Source organism: Alosa pseudoharengus, unplaced genomic scaffold (assembly GCF_046254945.1).
Source record: "Alosa pseudoharengus isolate Yale_2024_CS ecotype anadromous, Long Island Sound unplaced genomic scaffold, YU_APseudo_1.1 YU_APseudo_1.1_scf_7, whole genome shotgun sequence".
Classification (NCBI taxonomy): domain Eukaryota; kingdom Metazoa; phylum Chordata; class Actinopteri; order Clupeiformes; family Clupeidae; genus Alosa; species Alosa pseudoharengus.
The window spans coordinates 6873779-6890672 of NW_027468859.1; the positions used below are offsets into that span (position 1 = coordinate 6873779).

Here is a 16894-nt window from a genome sequence, read left to right on the forward strand (position 1 = left end):
GCTTGTCAGGCCTACCAACAGGTGGCGTTAAATGCTCATAATTTCAAAGTAGCCTACCAAACTACTGGAGAGGCCTAGCCTAGGCTACTACATGGTAAGAAATGTGAGATTGGGGCAACACCCCACTGCTCACTTTTTTTGAACACCAACCTTATACCATCCAACCATTCAAAGATTATTTGGATGTTTACTTCAAGTGTTGACATTTAATGTGCTGATAAGTAATCTTGCTATCAGGATGTGGACACCTACATACCGGCCACGCCTCTTCATGGGATTCTGAAAAAATGCAGCGGTGCTAATCTCAGGGCTAACCTTGTGGATCAATACACAGTGTCACAGTGTTTATGGTCAACTCCTGCTACAGGGAGTAAAGGTCATATTGGCGAAACAGCAATAGACACACCTGATATAGCCTAATAGTTTTACACCCATGCCTACTTGGAAAAATAAACAGAGCTTAACTACAACTGTATTTACTCAGCTATAAAACTATATTTACAGAGCTATGAGTGTATGCTCATATACAGTTATATGAATATGCATGTATTAAAATGATCACTCCCATTTCATGCTTTATTGTCTTCACACACACACACACACACACACACACACACACACACACACACACACAGACAGAGAGAGAGAGACAGAGACAGAGAGACAGAAACACTCACATCCCAAATTGTGTTTAGTGGTAGGCCTGGAGCCAAATCTCTTTAATCTGAATGTATGTTGTTTACTGAAATATCTATAAATTGTTCAATAAGAAGAGCATGCAAAAAACTGAACAGAAAAGTATGTTACCTTTGAGGGAAAACAAGATTTTTTGCCTGCATGCGAACCTAGTTTCAATCACAGGGAATGGAAAATTAATTTTCATAAACCTATCAGGTAGCTAGTCTCATTCAAATCAGAGGGGGCAATAGCATAGTATTTTCCATTCAGTTTGATCTGCCAGGTTACACACCTGAGTTTTACTTATGGGTTGTATGACCTTTAACGACTATTTAAAGACAATTTAGTAGACTACGAAAAGTTGTTTAAGTCCATTGTTTAAAAAAAAGCATGTTGCCATCAATCTGGTTACACAGTTAACTTGAATTTTTAACTCTATTTTCAAACAACTAGTGAGACCTACATTATAGATGTTCTGTATATTTAACTTGGTCTTTTTTGTTGTTACTATTGTTGTTGACAATAATTGTCACAGCAAACAATGTGTTGTGTCTACGCAGAACAAGAAACATGATCACGGTTAATCAGTGTCCCCCTTGCGAAAAGAATGCTACCCAAACAAATGAAATTACCTAATGTTGACGCACTCGCTATTCATAATCTTGTAGAGTTTGGGATGGTGAATGTTTTCCTCCCTACTCTCTGTGTGCGGGGCAACTGAGAGAAAAGCTGCTGGTTCCGTTGTATTCAGTGTCACTGTCAGTTTAACTTCCTTCCTGCTTTTCTGTAGCTTACATTAAACAAACATACGCGGAGACGAGGTGTTGAAGAACTCATGGGAGTACGACCAATAAGATCTTACATGGACCAGAAGAAAAAGACAAACGTAAATTCGGAACTTTTCTTGCGATAGTAAGAAGCTCTTCTGTGGAATGTGTTGAACAGCGTTGTCTCTGCCTGGATCTTTCCGTCGTTTACAGATGTTTTCTCCTCTGGATCAACCGCCAGTTGACTTGGTAAAGCTGACAGCAGCAGACGGTGATTGTTGAAGTCCCAAAAGGTTTAGGCTACTTTACTCTTGCCAAGGTAAGCTGATCGTCCTTTTTTACTCTAATTGTTCGCAAAGCTGCAACTCCCTGGCCTGTGTTTCTATGAAGCTCGGTGTATAGAAAATGAAGAGTTGATTCAAAAAGATTAATTCTTTATGGTAAGGAAGGACAACTGTTGATGGCATACATATATAGGCTACATCAATACATGACTTAGCCTACATTATGCGAACCAATTATTAGGCTAATGATATTTACGCTGATTTTACGCATGGCATCAACAGTCAGTTTGTTACCAACATATAATATAACCTATCAAGTATGATCGTCAAATTAACTTTCATTGGTGCATTTGTTTTAATTTATCAATTATAACATTGGATATGTATAGAGTGACTTTTGTTGGCTAAATTGCAGGGGCCGGTATCTAACCTATTCCCTCAGTCTTGTGGAAATCTCACAGGTTTACTTGGTTAAATTAGTAGGCTTATTTACACCAGTGAGCTAATGAAATCTGACTGCCCTAGAAGCACGTGTTCAGCTATTTTGTGCGTGTCCTCCGACCCGCTCATGATTTTAAGTCACCTGAATGGGTCCCATCCCTGTGTCATCTGAAATACGGGCGCACGCAGGCGTAACCCCAATGTTGGATAAAGTTATCATTTGGACAGACACGTAAAAGAGAAGAGACAATCTGTGAAAGAGAAGAGACAAACTTCATTTTACTCTGTTACAGTTTGAATCAATGTATAATGAGCAAGAGCGCTCTTTCACTTTTCATACGTGAATCCCCTTGTATTCTCTGGTAGGCTATATGACCAGGCTGACGTGACGTGATGTTACCAGTGAAGCCTATACAGCAGTTTTGCTTTCATATAAATGCTGGAGTCATTGTATTTCTTTTTTACTTGTAAGTTTTCTTAAGAGTTTTACACCATTGGCAATGTATATGCAAAGACATCCAGTGTCCATAAATATCCACACATCCTTGAAGACAATTTCACAGACATATGTGTGGATCCTAGGCGTTATTGAAATGTGTCTTTCCACTTATATTTCACATTTAACCATTATGGTGACTTTTATCCCAAATCAAGAACTGCATTCAAGCTCCTGTGCCATAGGAGCCCATAGAGTAACAATAAATACTACCCCTTACATACATCAAGATTACTGCAGGGGCGATATTGCAGAAGTTTAAGTGAAACCAAGGGATGTATGCAAGAGAGATATGTATAACTGTTTCCTTAAATGGCTGCAGGCCCACTTTAGGGTCTCCCTGCTGTCTGTTTTCCGCAGTGTCCCATGGTGTGGCTGCTGGATGGGGAGAGCTAAGGCCTCCCAGACTCTGTTGATCTTTGATCTAATGTTTCATCCAGCACGTCTTGCTCTCAGTCCTGTAACAGGAGACGGTCAGCTGTATATTTCTTAGAAGGAGAGCTAGAAGGAGAGCTAGACTACACAAAGTTGTCTGTCTGTTCACCCTTTTTGCCTTCTTTTGTGGTCCTTGGCTTGTTAGGGCAGAATCTTGTTATAAGCACTCACGTACCCACCTTTACTGTACATGATATAAGAGTTGTGGTATGTGAGACACAGATTCTTTTTTTCCCACAGCAGCACACCATTAATCCCGTCTCTCTCTATCTCTCACTGACGCATGGACATAAAAGGTCATGTTGACTGTTCTCTTTTGGAAAACGTGTTTTCAGTATTTTGGGGCTCACCGTGTATATTTTCATTATAGAAAAAAGCTATAGAGAGGCAAACTCTATCCCGTTTATGTAATGCTAAAGAGTTTTCCTCCATCGTGGTGTGGTGCCTCGTGGTGCCCAAGATTAATAGTACAACTAAATAAACCTCCAACCCGTAAAGCAGCAACTCAGTTTATATAGCTGCTTATGACTTGTAGTGTTTAGTGCCTAAACACTTCCACAAAAAGCTGCATAGCAATTCTCCATTAGGATCCTTGGCAACAGCCAAGGGGCGAATGTCTACGTAACTTGATTTGTTTAGGTTTGGGGATATTCTTAACCTGCCTGCCTCATTGTACTGAACTGGGTTTTAAAGGGAAGGAGCAATTTATTAAATGGGACTGTCTTTTTTTAGTCTTTAAATGTATTTATTTTTTTCGGCTGGTGCTAAGCATGTTGTTCTGTTCAGTGTTTCATTAATCCAAATGTTAAACGTGTTGCCTCGTCAAAATCCATTATAATTAATGGAGCAACTGTTTAGGCACAAGCCTACTTAAAAGTGTTTTGAGATTTATTTCTTTGGTTGCTTATTTTTAATAGTGCATGTACAGCTGGGGTTGACTGTGTTATGTGTTTCTAACCTTTCAGACGTTGCGTCTGCCACATTCATAGAGGACTGAGCTGATCTTCCTTGACCACTGCCCTGCCCAGTGATATGGTGGCATCCACGAGTGGGTGGACCATTCCGGACCGGGCCTAAATGGGCGCTCACACCGCGGGAGCCAGCCTTGCACTATGGCTGCATGCACCCTGAACGGCCTTGTGATGATGAACGCCAACAACATGAAAGGTGAGAGCAGCCCTCGCACGGGGCGGCCCGTGCTGCCCGTGCCTGACCGCTCCACCTACTGCCCCCTGCTGGATTTACCTTACAGCCCGGGCAGTGCCAGTCCCGGCTCGCCCGGAGCGCCCCCGTCCTTTGTGTTCCCGCCGGTGGCGAGCCCCAGTGTGTCTCGTGCTCGGTCGCCCTGCCGGAACCCGGACACCCTGGGCGTCAACGTGGGAAGCCGGGTCCGGCGCCTGAGCAGCGGGCGGTTTGGCAGTGACGAGGACGACGGCGGCGGCGGCGGCAGCGGTGACGGTGCGCCCAACGGCGAGATCAAACGCACGGTGCAGATCGTGCAGATCCACCGCGAGCTCCAGAACGTGGAGGTGAACAAAAAGGTGGGCCTGTTCGAGGCACAGATCTCCGGCCTGCGCGCCCAGGTGCAGAGCGCCGAGATCCAGCGAAGCCCTAGGGCTCCACGGCGGACCGGCCCCAGCCCCTCCCCTGCCTCCCCCCTGGGGAAGCCCTGCCCAGGGGGAGTCCTGGCCCACCTCCGGAGGGACTGCCCTCCCAGTGTTCCCAACCAGCTCCAGAATGGGAGAGGATGTCGCAGCCCAGAGAGAGTAATAACAGCAGGAGCAGCAGCAGCAACAGCAGCAACAGTGAATGACAAAAAAAGAAACGAGGACAGGAACAGCTTGACAGCCACTGACCCAAATACGGAACGGGGTGTTGGTGGTGTTGGTGGTGGAGCGCAGCACGCAAACAAACCAGCCGGGACTTGGACAGACTCTGACGGCTCGGGCAAACATGCTCAGGCCATAAGCTCTCTGCTGGGGGTTGGTAGAGACTTGGCCGCCGAGTGCGAGGGCCTGCCGACCGCGGCGACAGCGCCGGCCAAGACGCTGCTGCCAACACCGGAGCGAGGCGTGCCAACGGACGTCCAGGTGCAGGCCAGTGGCGGGGCCCGGTCCGGCGGGCCCGGCGGCGGGGAAGGGGGCGGCCTGGAGCTCAGCACCATCCCGGCCGTCATCGTGACAGACCACGGGATGGAGGCCGCTGGCGGGGAGGGTGGTGCCGAGCCCCAACCTCAGCCCAGTCCTGTCTCCAACCGGGCCCTGCGGAAGCTCTCCTCCTCCTCGGCTTCGTCCACAGGCTTCTCCTCGTCCTGGGAGGAATCGGAGGACGACATCTCCAGCGACCCAGAGCGGGTGGAGGGCCTCTCACCTGCCTTACTCCAGACCCAGCAGAAAGCGGTAAGCCTCGCCAGATTTTCCTCTGCCAAACCTGCAAAACTGCCAAATCCACTCTCTCGCCTCTCTCCCTAATTTCCCTCTGTCCAAACAAGCATTTGTCTAATTCTGTTGACTATATGCTGTACTTCATTTGCGTCTCCTCCATGTCCAACGTCGCCTATAGGCATACAGATAAATATTAGTACTATTTTTATTTAAAATAAATGGCTTGTCAGCCCCCAGCACTGCATGTGGCTTCAGGGTTATGACATCCCCCATAGGGAGCCATTTAGTGGGCCGTGGGGGTCTGGAGCTTGTTGGCTCAGACTGACTGAAGGCACTTAAATGAATTGTTTATTTTTAAGCGGCTGCGCTTAGCTCTTTGTCACACAGTTAACTTTCTGTCCTGGCTAGAACTAGGCCTCCTTGTGCAAGAGAAATGGCTGACATTTTCACTTAACAAAAGGACTTATATGTCTCTCTGCCTTAAACTGACTTACTGGAGAACTCCTTCAGGCTGAAGCAGGCCGCTTCTTCCGGCTGGGCTTGGTTCATGTGTAGAGCTTTCTACAGGACGTGGCATATTTAGCGAAAGTTATTTTTAGCCGGACTGGCAAAGCCTTATCAGTTAATTTTGTTTGTTGTGTCACTAAATGGTAATAGTTCCCATATGTCTTTTTTTGTAGTTGTGGGTTGTACTGAAACGTCAGCTTTCCCAACATAACCACAGTATGGGGTCGGGCACTAGTAAGCATTGACCGCAATAGCAGGGCCATTTAAAATTGCGACACATTTGTCATAGATAAACATGGGCCCGACCAGTGACTGTCAGACACTACAAAGCTCTCTCTGCCTCATTAGGTTTTATGAGTCGTGGCAACCCTGGTGACAGTCCAGGGCACGATGGTCATTAACAGGGAGCAGCCGTGCCAGGGTGATTGCTTAGGGTACCTCCCTGAGCTCTCCTGGGGTCAAACGTGCTGTCTCTCCGATCACCGGAGAGTCTGTCTGCCGAGTCAGCGCTGCAGAGTCACATGCTGCCGCAGCTGTGCGCTAACACAACTGCAGGGTTGTTTGGGAGATGGCTATCAGGGAAAGCCCTTCAGTGGCTAATTGAGAGAACAATAGCGGCTGAGTCAAGATGCCTGCGCAGAGTCACCCCACTTATGATATCAAGTTAATGTAAACATTAAATCATCAGGAGTTCATGTAAACACCAAATCATCAGGAGTTCATGTTAACACTAAATCATCAGGATAGGGGAAAACATCCTCCTGGGTCAGCTCGGGGAAGGGGTGTGTGTCAGAGCATTTTTGTGTTGTGTTTGCATTGGAATGCTGTCATGTGCTTGGAGTCTTTCTTTGTCCTTATTGAGTTACTGTGCATTTGTCTTGTGAAAGTGGACATGGCCTCCTGGTACATGGACAAAGTTGGGAAATTTGGAAAAATGTGTTTTTGGGAAAGGGGTGGTGGGGGTATGTTTCTGGTCATTTGTAGTTGAATTATTGGTATGCTTGGTACTGAAGAGCACATACCCTGTCGAAATTGTCCTGCTTTTTGTTAAACTTCAAAAGATTTACAGCTTCAAAGGAGTGAGTGGAATGTTTATCATAACTTGTGGTCACAGATACAAATATACAAAGACCAATCTTTGCTCTGTCGAAAATGATGAATACTTTGACATTGGCCTTACCCACCCAGTGCAAAGGGCTATTTAGAGAGCCAAACAGTCCGCAAAAGGGTTTCTGGTGAAATGTTTTCTATTATATGCCAAGCATAACAGATATATTTTGAAAAAAGGGCAGTGCTTCTATTTCATCTCTTGTTGTTTCTGTTGTCCACCCGACTGCCACACTTTTTGAAACATGTAAAACAAGGTCCATCGACATAAATAATCTGATGCAGGAAAAAGGCCCCATTAAGCTTGTCTCACTTTTCCCTAAAGACCTCTTTTCCACCCAAATTGGACCTCCCCTACAATTTTTTTTTCCGCTTCTAAATAGGCGTATTCTTCTCCGAGTGGAGCCATGTCAGAAAGCACATGTCTAGCCCACGGTCTTGTGCCTTTTTTTAGACAGAATGTCACGGCCTGTTAGCATTTTCAGACATTGTGTTTGTTTTCCACTCTCATCACAGGACTGCTAGATGACTTAACTTCATGGCTAAAAAGAAACAGTGAAAGAGAGAAAAGTACAAAAAAAGGCTGGATGATTCATCTTTTGATAAGTACCTCTAGACGAGGTAATCAAACCACATAATCATCAACACTCCCCCCTAATTGTTTTTTAGTCTCTTTTTTTAGGCTTCAAAGCAAAACTCAGTTCTTGTTAATGAAGATTAGCTGCGCTCTTGGGTAAAAGAAGGAAAAAAAGGAACAACGTAATGATAAAAAAGTTTTATCAGCTGCGGTGCTGTCAGTTCTTACTAGTGACCCAGAGAAGTTTCCATTGGGCTTGCTTTTCCGCCCCTGAAGCGTGATGTTATGCTTCAGATACTAATACCTGTTGGGCCTCTTTGTTTCTAACTACTTCACTCTTTCTCTCTGTTCATCTGACCATCTCACTTTTATTATATTTAATGAAGTTTATCTTAACTGGAATGACAAAGCATGACAAAGCAATGACAAGGCAAATAATTGTACACTGCATTAAATAGCATTCAACAGCATGGTTATAGATTCATTCCTTGTTGTCTCTGTGAGTGCTTTACATAGTTCAACACCAGTGGAAAACCCCACTGTAGTACAGCAGAGGAGGACCTGTCCTCAACTACTGTATGTCTCTCCAGAGGTGTTGCCTAAAATTAAACAATACTTGATTCCCTCTCTCCTCTCTTGTGACCTGATCTGGTCTGAGGTTATGCCAAACCGACATGGGACGGAGGGGGTAAGGTGCCCTTAAGGGGTGTGGACCCGTTGCCACCTCCACACTAACGTCCTGGCTCTTACATGTTGCCAGAGTGCCAAGATGCCAAGAGGTTGGCCCGTCAGCAGAGTGGAATGCCCGTATAGTCATGTATTATCATGCACTCGTAGAAATATGCAGGCAGGCATTTGCAGCCTGTTTCTGTTTCTCTGGCCCTTGTATGTTTTCAATGTTAGTCGTAATGAACACTGACTGACACAACTTGTGGTGTACATGCTGTAATACAATGGCATTGCATCCCACTAAGGAGGGAAATCTGAGCTCTTCTAATATCTCTATATGTGCAGGCTTGCAAAAAAAATGCTAAAATAATTTTTAAGAAGTTGGAAATTCTTCTGGGGAATACAAAGTTAAAGTTGTTGTGCCTTGGCCTCAAGCATTACTGCATCATCAATGGGTCGGTGGTGTTTGTTGTTTTTTAAATGAGGCACAGTGCAGAAGCAGAACTGATCAGAAGTGTCAGTTGTTTGTTCTGTTAACCTCAAGAAAAGACCAATGACACCAATGCTGGGGTGTGTGTGTGTGTGTGTGTGTGTGTGTGTGTGTGTGTGTGTGTGTGTGTGTGTGTGTGTGTGTGTGTGTGTGTGTGTGTGTATGTGTGTGTGTGTGTGTGTGTGTGTGTGTGTGTGTGTGTGTGTGTGTGTGTGTGTGGGGTGTGTGTGTGTGTGTGTGTGTGTGTGTGTGTGTGTGTGCCTGCGTGCACACACACATGTAAACATGCACAATAGCATGTTCTGCTTATGACTATTATAGTAGCCTACTAGAGTTGTTCATTTATGGTTGTCTGTTGAAACAAGGCGATGAGAAACAGCATGCAAGTCAAGTTTCCTCATACCAAAGCTTTTGAAACTTTAAGTGAAAACCCTGTTTTGATTAGGCTTTTTTCTTCTCACTTTTTTAGCACTTTTGGTAGCATTTTCCCCCAGGGTACCCTAGAAAGCAGGATATACAAGTTCAGGAGATTAATAAGGAACATTAATAAGGATATTAACGGAGATAGAAATGCTACAGTTATTAAGTCTTCATTACAACATACATACCACCCACCTACTTAAAACTTTAACTGGCTGCACTGGCTATTTATATAGTCTGCATCTCTGCAGCGTTTATCTGAAGAAGTTCTACAGCTGTGCACGACCAGGTTGGATTCAGATCAGGAATGGAATGTAGTGATAAATATCTCTTATCACAGAGCATAAAACATTAGTATCAAGCCCCTGAGGTTAGCAGAACAGAACATGTCAATATGGACCGTGAGATGCCTCTCAGCTTGGTATTCCCCTATCTGCTTATTTTATAATGCTAAATGGACTGAACTGCATTTATAGAGCACTTTCCTACACCTCTAAGCAATCGAAGTGTCTCCTCACTTTCACTCATTCACTCACACATTCACCCGCTATGGCAGACGCTGACATACAAGGTGCCAACCACCACTTCTGGGGCAGTTTGGGATTCAGACAGTGTCATGCTCAAGGACACTTCGACAGGGTCAGGACACAAGGACTCGAGCTCAAACCAGCAACCTTCCGGTTACTGAACAGCTTCTCATCAATAATAACATGTTTTTTATGTGACAAATATGGGACACAAGTAGGATATACAGGCTTTTACTCTAACTTAAGTACATGGCAGTAAAGCGGCCTTGGGTGTCCTGAAAGGTGCTTTATAAGAAAGGTGCATTATAAATAAAGTATATTATTATTATTATTATTATTATTATTATTATTATTATTATTATTATTGAAGACACTATATATTAAGTGGAAGGATAATGGGAACTCTGTGTCTGTGTGTGGGACTTCTGTGTGGGACTACTTGTTGCTGTTTTGGCCTGAAATGCTTAGTGCTTTTTCCACGTTGTTTTCTTTCGTCTGTCCATGCGGGCGATGCAGGGTGCCATCAGGGATAACAGTGATTGTCTTGTCACTACATGTTATGACTGACAGAACTGATACAAATTTGTCAGTGCTGTTGTTGGTGACATCAGTTATTTCTTCATCAGAAGAACCTGTTTTTGAGTCAGTCATGATTAAATTATCCCTGGAAAAGCCCAATTGTGAAACATCTTTCAGAGGCTTCTTGTCTGCATTAATCAGCTGACTTCACAACTTCTACCTCTGTTGTTGCTGTTGTTGTGTTTTTGTTCTAGATCACATACAGTCTTATCACTATTATTGACAAGATTATTGATTTTTTGTTGTTTTTGTGCAGATTGTTCTATTGTTGTCAGATCACTCGTTAATCTTTGCGTGTGTGGTGTGAAGCACATGTCAAGGCATGAGTGGCTGGTTTCACATGCTCCCAGCCAACGCAGTGTGGGAAGATGGTATTCCAGTGTACGGGGGGAGGGAGGGGAAACAGCACTGGGGAATGTTTTGACCATTCATCCGAGCTGCTCTATAGCTGTGCAAAGAGCATCAATCCTTTCCATTCAAGACCGAGGGAAATGGTAAAATGTTGCATTAAGGTTCATTTAACTTGTGCGTTAAGTATTTAACATTTATTACTAAGCAAATGATTCTCTTAAATATTAACACATTTTATTACTAATATTTTTTGTTTGGCCTTGTATTTCACTTTCACGCCTCAGATATTCTATAACATAAACAGATGATTATTATTAAACTTGAATCAACCCCCTAACTTCATTGAACCTTTATAAACCCTTAAGTAAAATTAGATCCTAGAATTACTGTTGTCATTGATGTCAGCAGTCAAGATGTTTTTGTAATTAGCCTTAAATTTGTTCCACTTTTGCCGTCATTGTTGTGCTGATACTCTGCCCCAGAGGATCTATTAGGAGGTGAGAGGACTTCCTTTCAGCCCCTCAGCATATCTCAACACGAGCCAATGACCTGAAGTAACATGTCCTCCAAACTGATCATAGTCATTGTGGTCTCAAAACTTGTACTCTGTGTGTATATGTTAGGCAATGCTTACGTGAGCAAACCACAGTCGGTGTTTTCTCTCCTAGTGGCCCTCCAACATAAAGGCTTAAGAGGTGGTGTGTAATTTAAAGACTGTTTCCACTTGGAAAGTGGTGTCGTAAATTTTAAAAGGACCTCTTGCGTGTGCTGCACTCAGTTCACCAGTAGAGTTGGGTCACGTTTATATTGTATTAATTCATATTCAGATTCTGCTTATCGGTTCCTATCGAGTCCTCATTTTGATTCCATGTTTAGATCAAATATGTATATGTCTTTGGTCTTTATTCCAGGGGTAGTCTAAGTCTTTACTGAACATTCAAAAAGTGAACATTTATTCACAAATATTGATCCACAGACATATGCATTAAAACACTATGGCTTTAATAATACATACAGATCAGTCTGGAGCAGCTTATTATAATAACTGCTAAGACTTATTGTTTTGGAGTGTCTCAAAATAAGTGACAAACTTCTTTACTTGTCTTTATTTGCAATAATAAAGGGGCTATTGTGTTTAGGAATTGATAGTCAAAACCTCAATTCAAAAATTCAAAAGAGTTATTTTTTTATTTTTATTTTTTTACATGTCCCAGTTCTTTCTTATCAGTCCCAGTTCCAGTTCAACTCTACGTGATTGTAATGTTTCAGTTCCCAATCCTACTCGCTAGTTACATGATGGTGTGTGTGTGTGTGTGTGTATGTTGGGCTGTCAGTTAGGTTATTGCTCTGCAGGCATCTCTCATGAACTTGTCATGCAAGGGGGCCTCATGGATCACCCTCTGCAGTCATTCTCTAAACACAGTCTGGTCTCCATCTCACTCTAAGTCTTATTCAATGGCTGCTAGTGCTGCTGCTGCTGCTGCTACTGCTGCCAGCTCAGGGGTTTCTAGAGCAAAAGTTGCCACTCTGGCTGTTAACCCTCAGCAAGTGAACACTCTTAGTGCCTCAAGAAGACTCACTCTTGCCCTGGAGGATCTGAGGCCCTCAGTTACAATGGAAAATGTAACACCCCTTGCGGTAGGCTGTTGCCTTGACAACCGGGTGACGTCAAGTCAGCCTCAGTTCAAACAGCTGTGGGGGGCGGGGTGTGTATGTGTGTGTGTGTGTGTGTGTGTGTACGTGTGTGTGTGTGTGTGTGTGTTGGAGGGGGTGTGGGGGGGTGAGTGGTTGAGAGAGCGAGAGAGAGAAAGAGGGGGGGTTCTATGTAACTCCAGCGTTAGTGGTGGAGGCACTCCTTTCATATGCATGAGACAGGAAGTATAAGTGTACCACTTCACCCTCATTGGCTGGGCCCGTTTTGGTGTTTTTGTTTCGAGGCGAGGGCCCCCGTGGCTGCCAGAGAGTGACTCTGATGTGCGTTTTGGCAATGTGCTCAGCGCTGCGGCCGGGGGAAGCACCGCCGAACTCTTAATCAGCCGCTGTTTACACTCCGGCAGACTGCGGAAGAACATTTGCATTTCTCAAGTGTATTGACTCCTTTTTAGGGATTTCTCCTTTTTTGCATGTTCGTCACCCAAAGTTTACACGGAGTCACAACTGCGTCACACACTCTTCTGCATGCAGAGGTAGTAGTGTTGTTGTTTTATTTTCATCTCAATCCATCTAGAGAGATAAGAGTTAAATATTCACCAGCTGCCTAATTTTAGGGAAGAGAATAGCATATTGAGTGCAATCCAATAGTCTCGTCTTCCAAAGAGAGTAGTGTCTCTCGTTGTCGCTGGCTTTCTGAGAAGTGGTGTGTGGGACTGAGGGGTTACCGGGGGAACGGAGCAGTGTGCCATGGCTGCTTTGATGACCTCGCCGCTCTACGTCAGCGTTCCCCTTGAAGTGGTGGCTTAGAAGCACAGGTAAAGCATTGCATAGCATAGCACAGCACTGCATACCCCCCCCCCCCCATAACATCTCACCATGGCCATACACGCATAGACAGAGACACAATCACACACATTCTCACACACATGCAGGCACATACAGTACACAAACATACCCACACACCCACATGCAAACAAATACACACACACACACACACACACACACAGACACACACACACACACACACACACACACACACACACACACACACACACACACACACACACACACACACACACACACACACACACACACACACACACTCTGACGCATATATACATCCACATTCAAACACACCACTCACACTTTCTCTCTGTCTCCCTATCTTAGTATCTCACACATACAGTACTCACCCACAAGGACGGTAAGCACACGCATTCTTGAGCAAGATTCGCCTTTCTCGACTTGGCTGTGGTTCACAGGGAATCTGTATTTTTACTGTGTCAGTGAATGACATTTAGTGGTAGTCCTCGAATACACAAAGATTCGTGTGCAGGGATATTGCAGACACACACCATCACAAACGTCACCTGATACCACGACACCTCACACAGCAATCAACAATTTTATGAGCTCATGATCACTATTTAGATTTAACAGAGATGGATTTCTCAGTACAAGTGAGATATGCAAAGGGAGGAAATATCATAAGGCCTGTCAAGCGATATGTTGTTGTTTTAACTGCAGTATGTGTTTTATGGTTTTAAATTACTTTATCTCACCTATGCCTGCATGCTCTTTGACATTGTTAGCTCAACCTCACAAGAATATCAAGAGAATATCTTTGAAAATGTTCTCTTCTTTGAAGGCCAGCGGCCTTGTTTTGTTTATATGAACTGTGGGGGTGTGCTTGAAGAAGGCTGCATCATGTCCTTGTACAATATTGACTCGCTTCAAAATAACATTCCAGCGGTGAAGCAATGTGGCCGCTGCATGTCCACTGGACTTGATTGGTCAACAAGTCTGCGTAATTTCACTTAAACTCAAACACTTGCAGAGTGGGGAACACGATCTAAAAGTGGACAAAAGTTCATGTGTGTGAGTGTGAGAGCCACTGTGTGTGTGTGTGTGTGTGAAATAAGGTTAATGGAAAGTGCCATGTAGTTAGAAACACGTTGGCCTTTTTTGCTGATCAATGTTTTGTGTATGTATTTGTTTGAGTGTGTGTGTGTGTGTGTGTGTGTGTGTGTGTGTGTGTGTGTGTGTGTCTGTGTGTCTGTGTCTGTGTGTGTGTCTGTGTGTTCAATTGTGAGTTACCGACGTGGAAAATACTGTCTCTTAGCTCCACCGCTTTCCTGTCTTGCAGAGAGGTTCCTCTCAAGGGGTTAAAACCACTTCCTCCCATGTTGCACTCAGTGGAAACTTTAACAGTGCCGCTGAGGTCGAGGAGTCGCTCGCAGAGTGCAGCATCCCTTTCCTCCAGCCTTGATATAGCACGCCGGCCCTTTTCTTATCAGAACAATGGCACGGCACACTGAGGTTTCGTGCTTGCCCCTTGATACGATGTAGCCTTTTCCGCCCACCCCAATTTAAGAAAGTTGGAGGCTATTGATAGTGGAGACACACACACACAGACATGCACACACATACTTTCTCTCTCTTTCTCTCTCACACACACACACACACACACACACACACACACACACACTCACAAACAATTATCAGAGATGAGTGTGTTGGGGGGGTGAGGAGGGAAGTTGGGTGGTGGTGGTGGTTGGGGTGGGGGGGGGGTAAGTTATAGGGCAACAACTGCTCCCTGGTCACAGAAATAAGCCTGCTAGGAGTCTTGCTGCCTCAGGATTGTGTGATGGATTGCCCGAGGGAAGAGAGACGGGAAAATGAGTAAGTGTAAGTTGGAAAGGCAGGGCTGGTTGTTTTGTCACGGTGTCCTGTACTCTCCTAAGAAACACTAAGGCTTGGGTTTAAAAGTTCAACAGGGTATAGAATGGAAAATGATAGGGTTGGAAATGAACCTTTACAAATGTGAATATCTGAGCCAGCCACTGAAAGACAAGTGGTTAAACGCACCAGCCACTCCATGGTAAATCATTTTTTTGTGTCTGACAGGGTTGTAGCAGGGTTGTTTGTCACAGGGTTGCTTTGCAAGTCTCAGCTCACACTGTGTTGCACCTGAGTGATTTTTTCTCAGAGGTGCATCATGACATGAGACTGTAGTAGGAAACTATTGTGGTTTCCAGACTGTGCTGGTTGCAGTGAAGAAAGAAAGAAAGAAAAAAAAGAAAGACAAAAAAAAGCACGCAAGAATGTTTTTCGCCCTCAGCATTCAGATCTTGGTGTGTCATCTCTATGACAGTCACTGTGAATCGTCCACATTGGTCAAGACACCTGTCTTTCATCATCAGCGTCAAATGATGCTCTCTGAGAGGGGTGGGTGGAGGGGTTTGGGGACGGCTGTATTTGCAGAGCTTTGGCCTTTTTCTCTGTTTAATTATGCAGGGTAATTTCCTGGTATTTAGTGTATGGAGAATAGACCTCCCCTGTTGTTCACATACTAGCTTTCTCCTCCTGCCCAATTGAGAGCTCATTTTGCAATTTAATCAGCATTATTCAAATCAGCTTGTGCTTGCAAATGATCTGTCATGGTTCGGTAACAAAACAATTTTCTAGAGCTCCTTTAACCCCCACCGTGCTTGCAACGCTTTTTTTGTGATTTGATGTTTTGCATAAAATGCAGAAACTCTTGGTACATACTCTAAACATTGTAAACGTGATTGTCTCTCTGCAGTACTTTTGAAGGTATGAACCAACTGAAATGGCACCTACGAGGGTACTTCTTTAACACAACCATAAGAAGTACTCAACTGAACAGTTAGGCTACATTTAAGGTAGTGCCCTTATGGATCAAGGTCAACTATGACAACACAGAACAACCTGTTTATCATCTGTTTGAATATGCTCTGAATATATAAACACATATTTACCGAAAGATGGAGTGCCTTAGTTTATTTTTTGTCCTGGGTGTTACCAGTTTATGCTGGGATTTTTTTTATTTATACAGAACAAATATTGTGCAACTGCAGAGATGAGCCACACCAAACAGGCCGCTTCTTCTAGTTGACCTCACTACCACACTCTCAGACTGGGCCGAGGTTTTCCAAAGGTCTGAAGTGGTTCTGCTCAACATTATATGGATGTCTGGCTGGTCTCACGTTTCTGGGTTTGTTCCCGGGACCAGACCTAGCACCGATGAAAGGGAGGTGAATGGGGGTATGCTTTTCATTTGCATGGCACTGGACATAGCATCCACGGCCTCGTACACACATGGTGGCATCCTGTGTGCTCGACTCCGACTCCTCAACCAGGCATTTGCATGGGGGCTGCTCGGCTGTTTTCAGAGGGTTTTGTGTGGAAGCAAATGACCAAATGGCATGCTCTGCCCTGTGTCCACCTTAGAGAAAGTCCTGGCACACCATTATCTTTAACTCCGGGCGCCACCATGGCATCGCTTTTCTCGAGTGTCCAGCGTGTTGCTCTCCCTCTGCTGAAGTCTGTCGTCACCTTTCTCGTCTTTGCCCTCACTGAGTTGCAGGTACAGTAAAAGTATCGTTGCTTTTGCCTTCAGTTGCGACACTCTTTGTCTATGATACACTGTGCTGCTGCCTCAGATGGGTTCTGATGCTTTTTTGACACATTGTGTGAAATCAGATTACGACCACCTTGTCTTTTTC

At 44.4% G+C, this 16894-nt stretch overlaps 1 protein-coding gene across 1 annotated transcript in view; it reads left to right on the plus strand.

The window, feature by feature from the left end:
* Positions 1 to 1334: 1334 nt before the first annotated feature.
* LOC143110408 (inositol-trisphosphate 3-kinase B-like) overlaps positions 1335 to 16894 on the plus strand; it is a 31698-nt gene continuing 16138 nt past the window's right edge. The window contains exons 1-2 of the mRNA XM_076273298.1: positions 1335 to 1764; positions 4067 to 5500. Of these exons, the coding sequence (XP_076129413.1) occupies positions 4214 to 5500 (1287 nt within the window). The 5' untranslated portion in view covers positions 1335 to 1764; positions 4067 to 4213. The remainder of the gene's footprint in view (positions 1765 to 4066; positions 5501 to 16894) is intronic.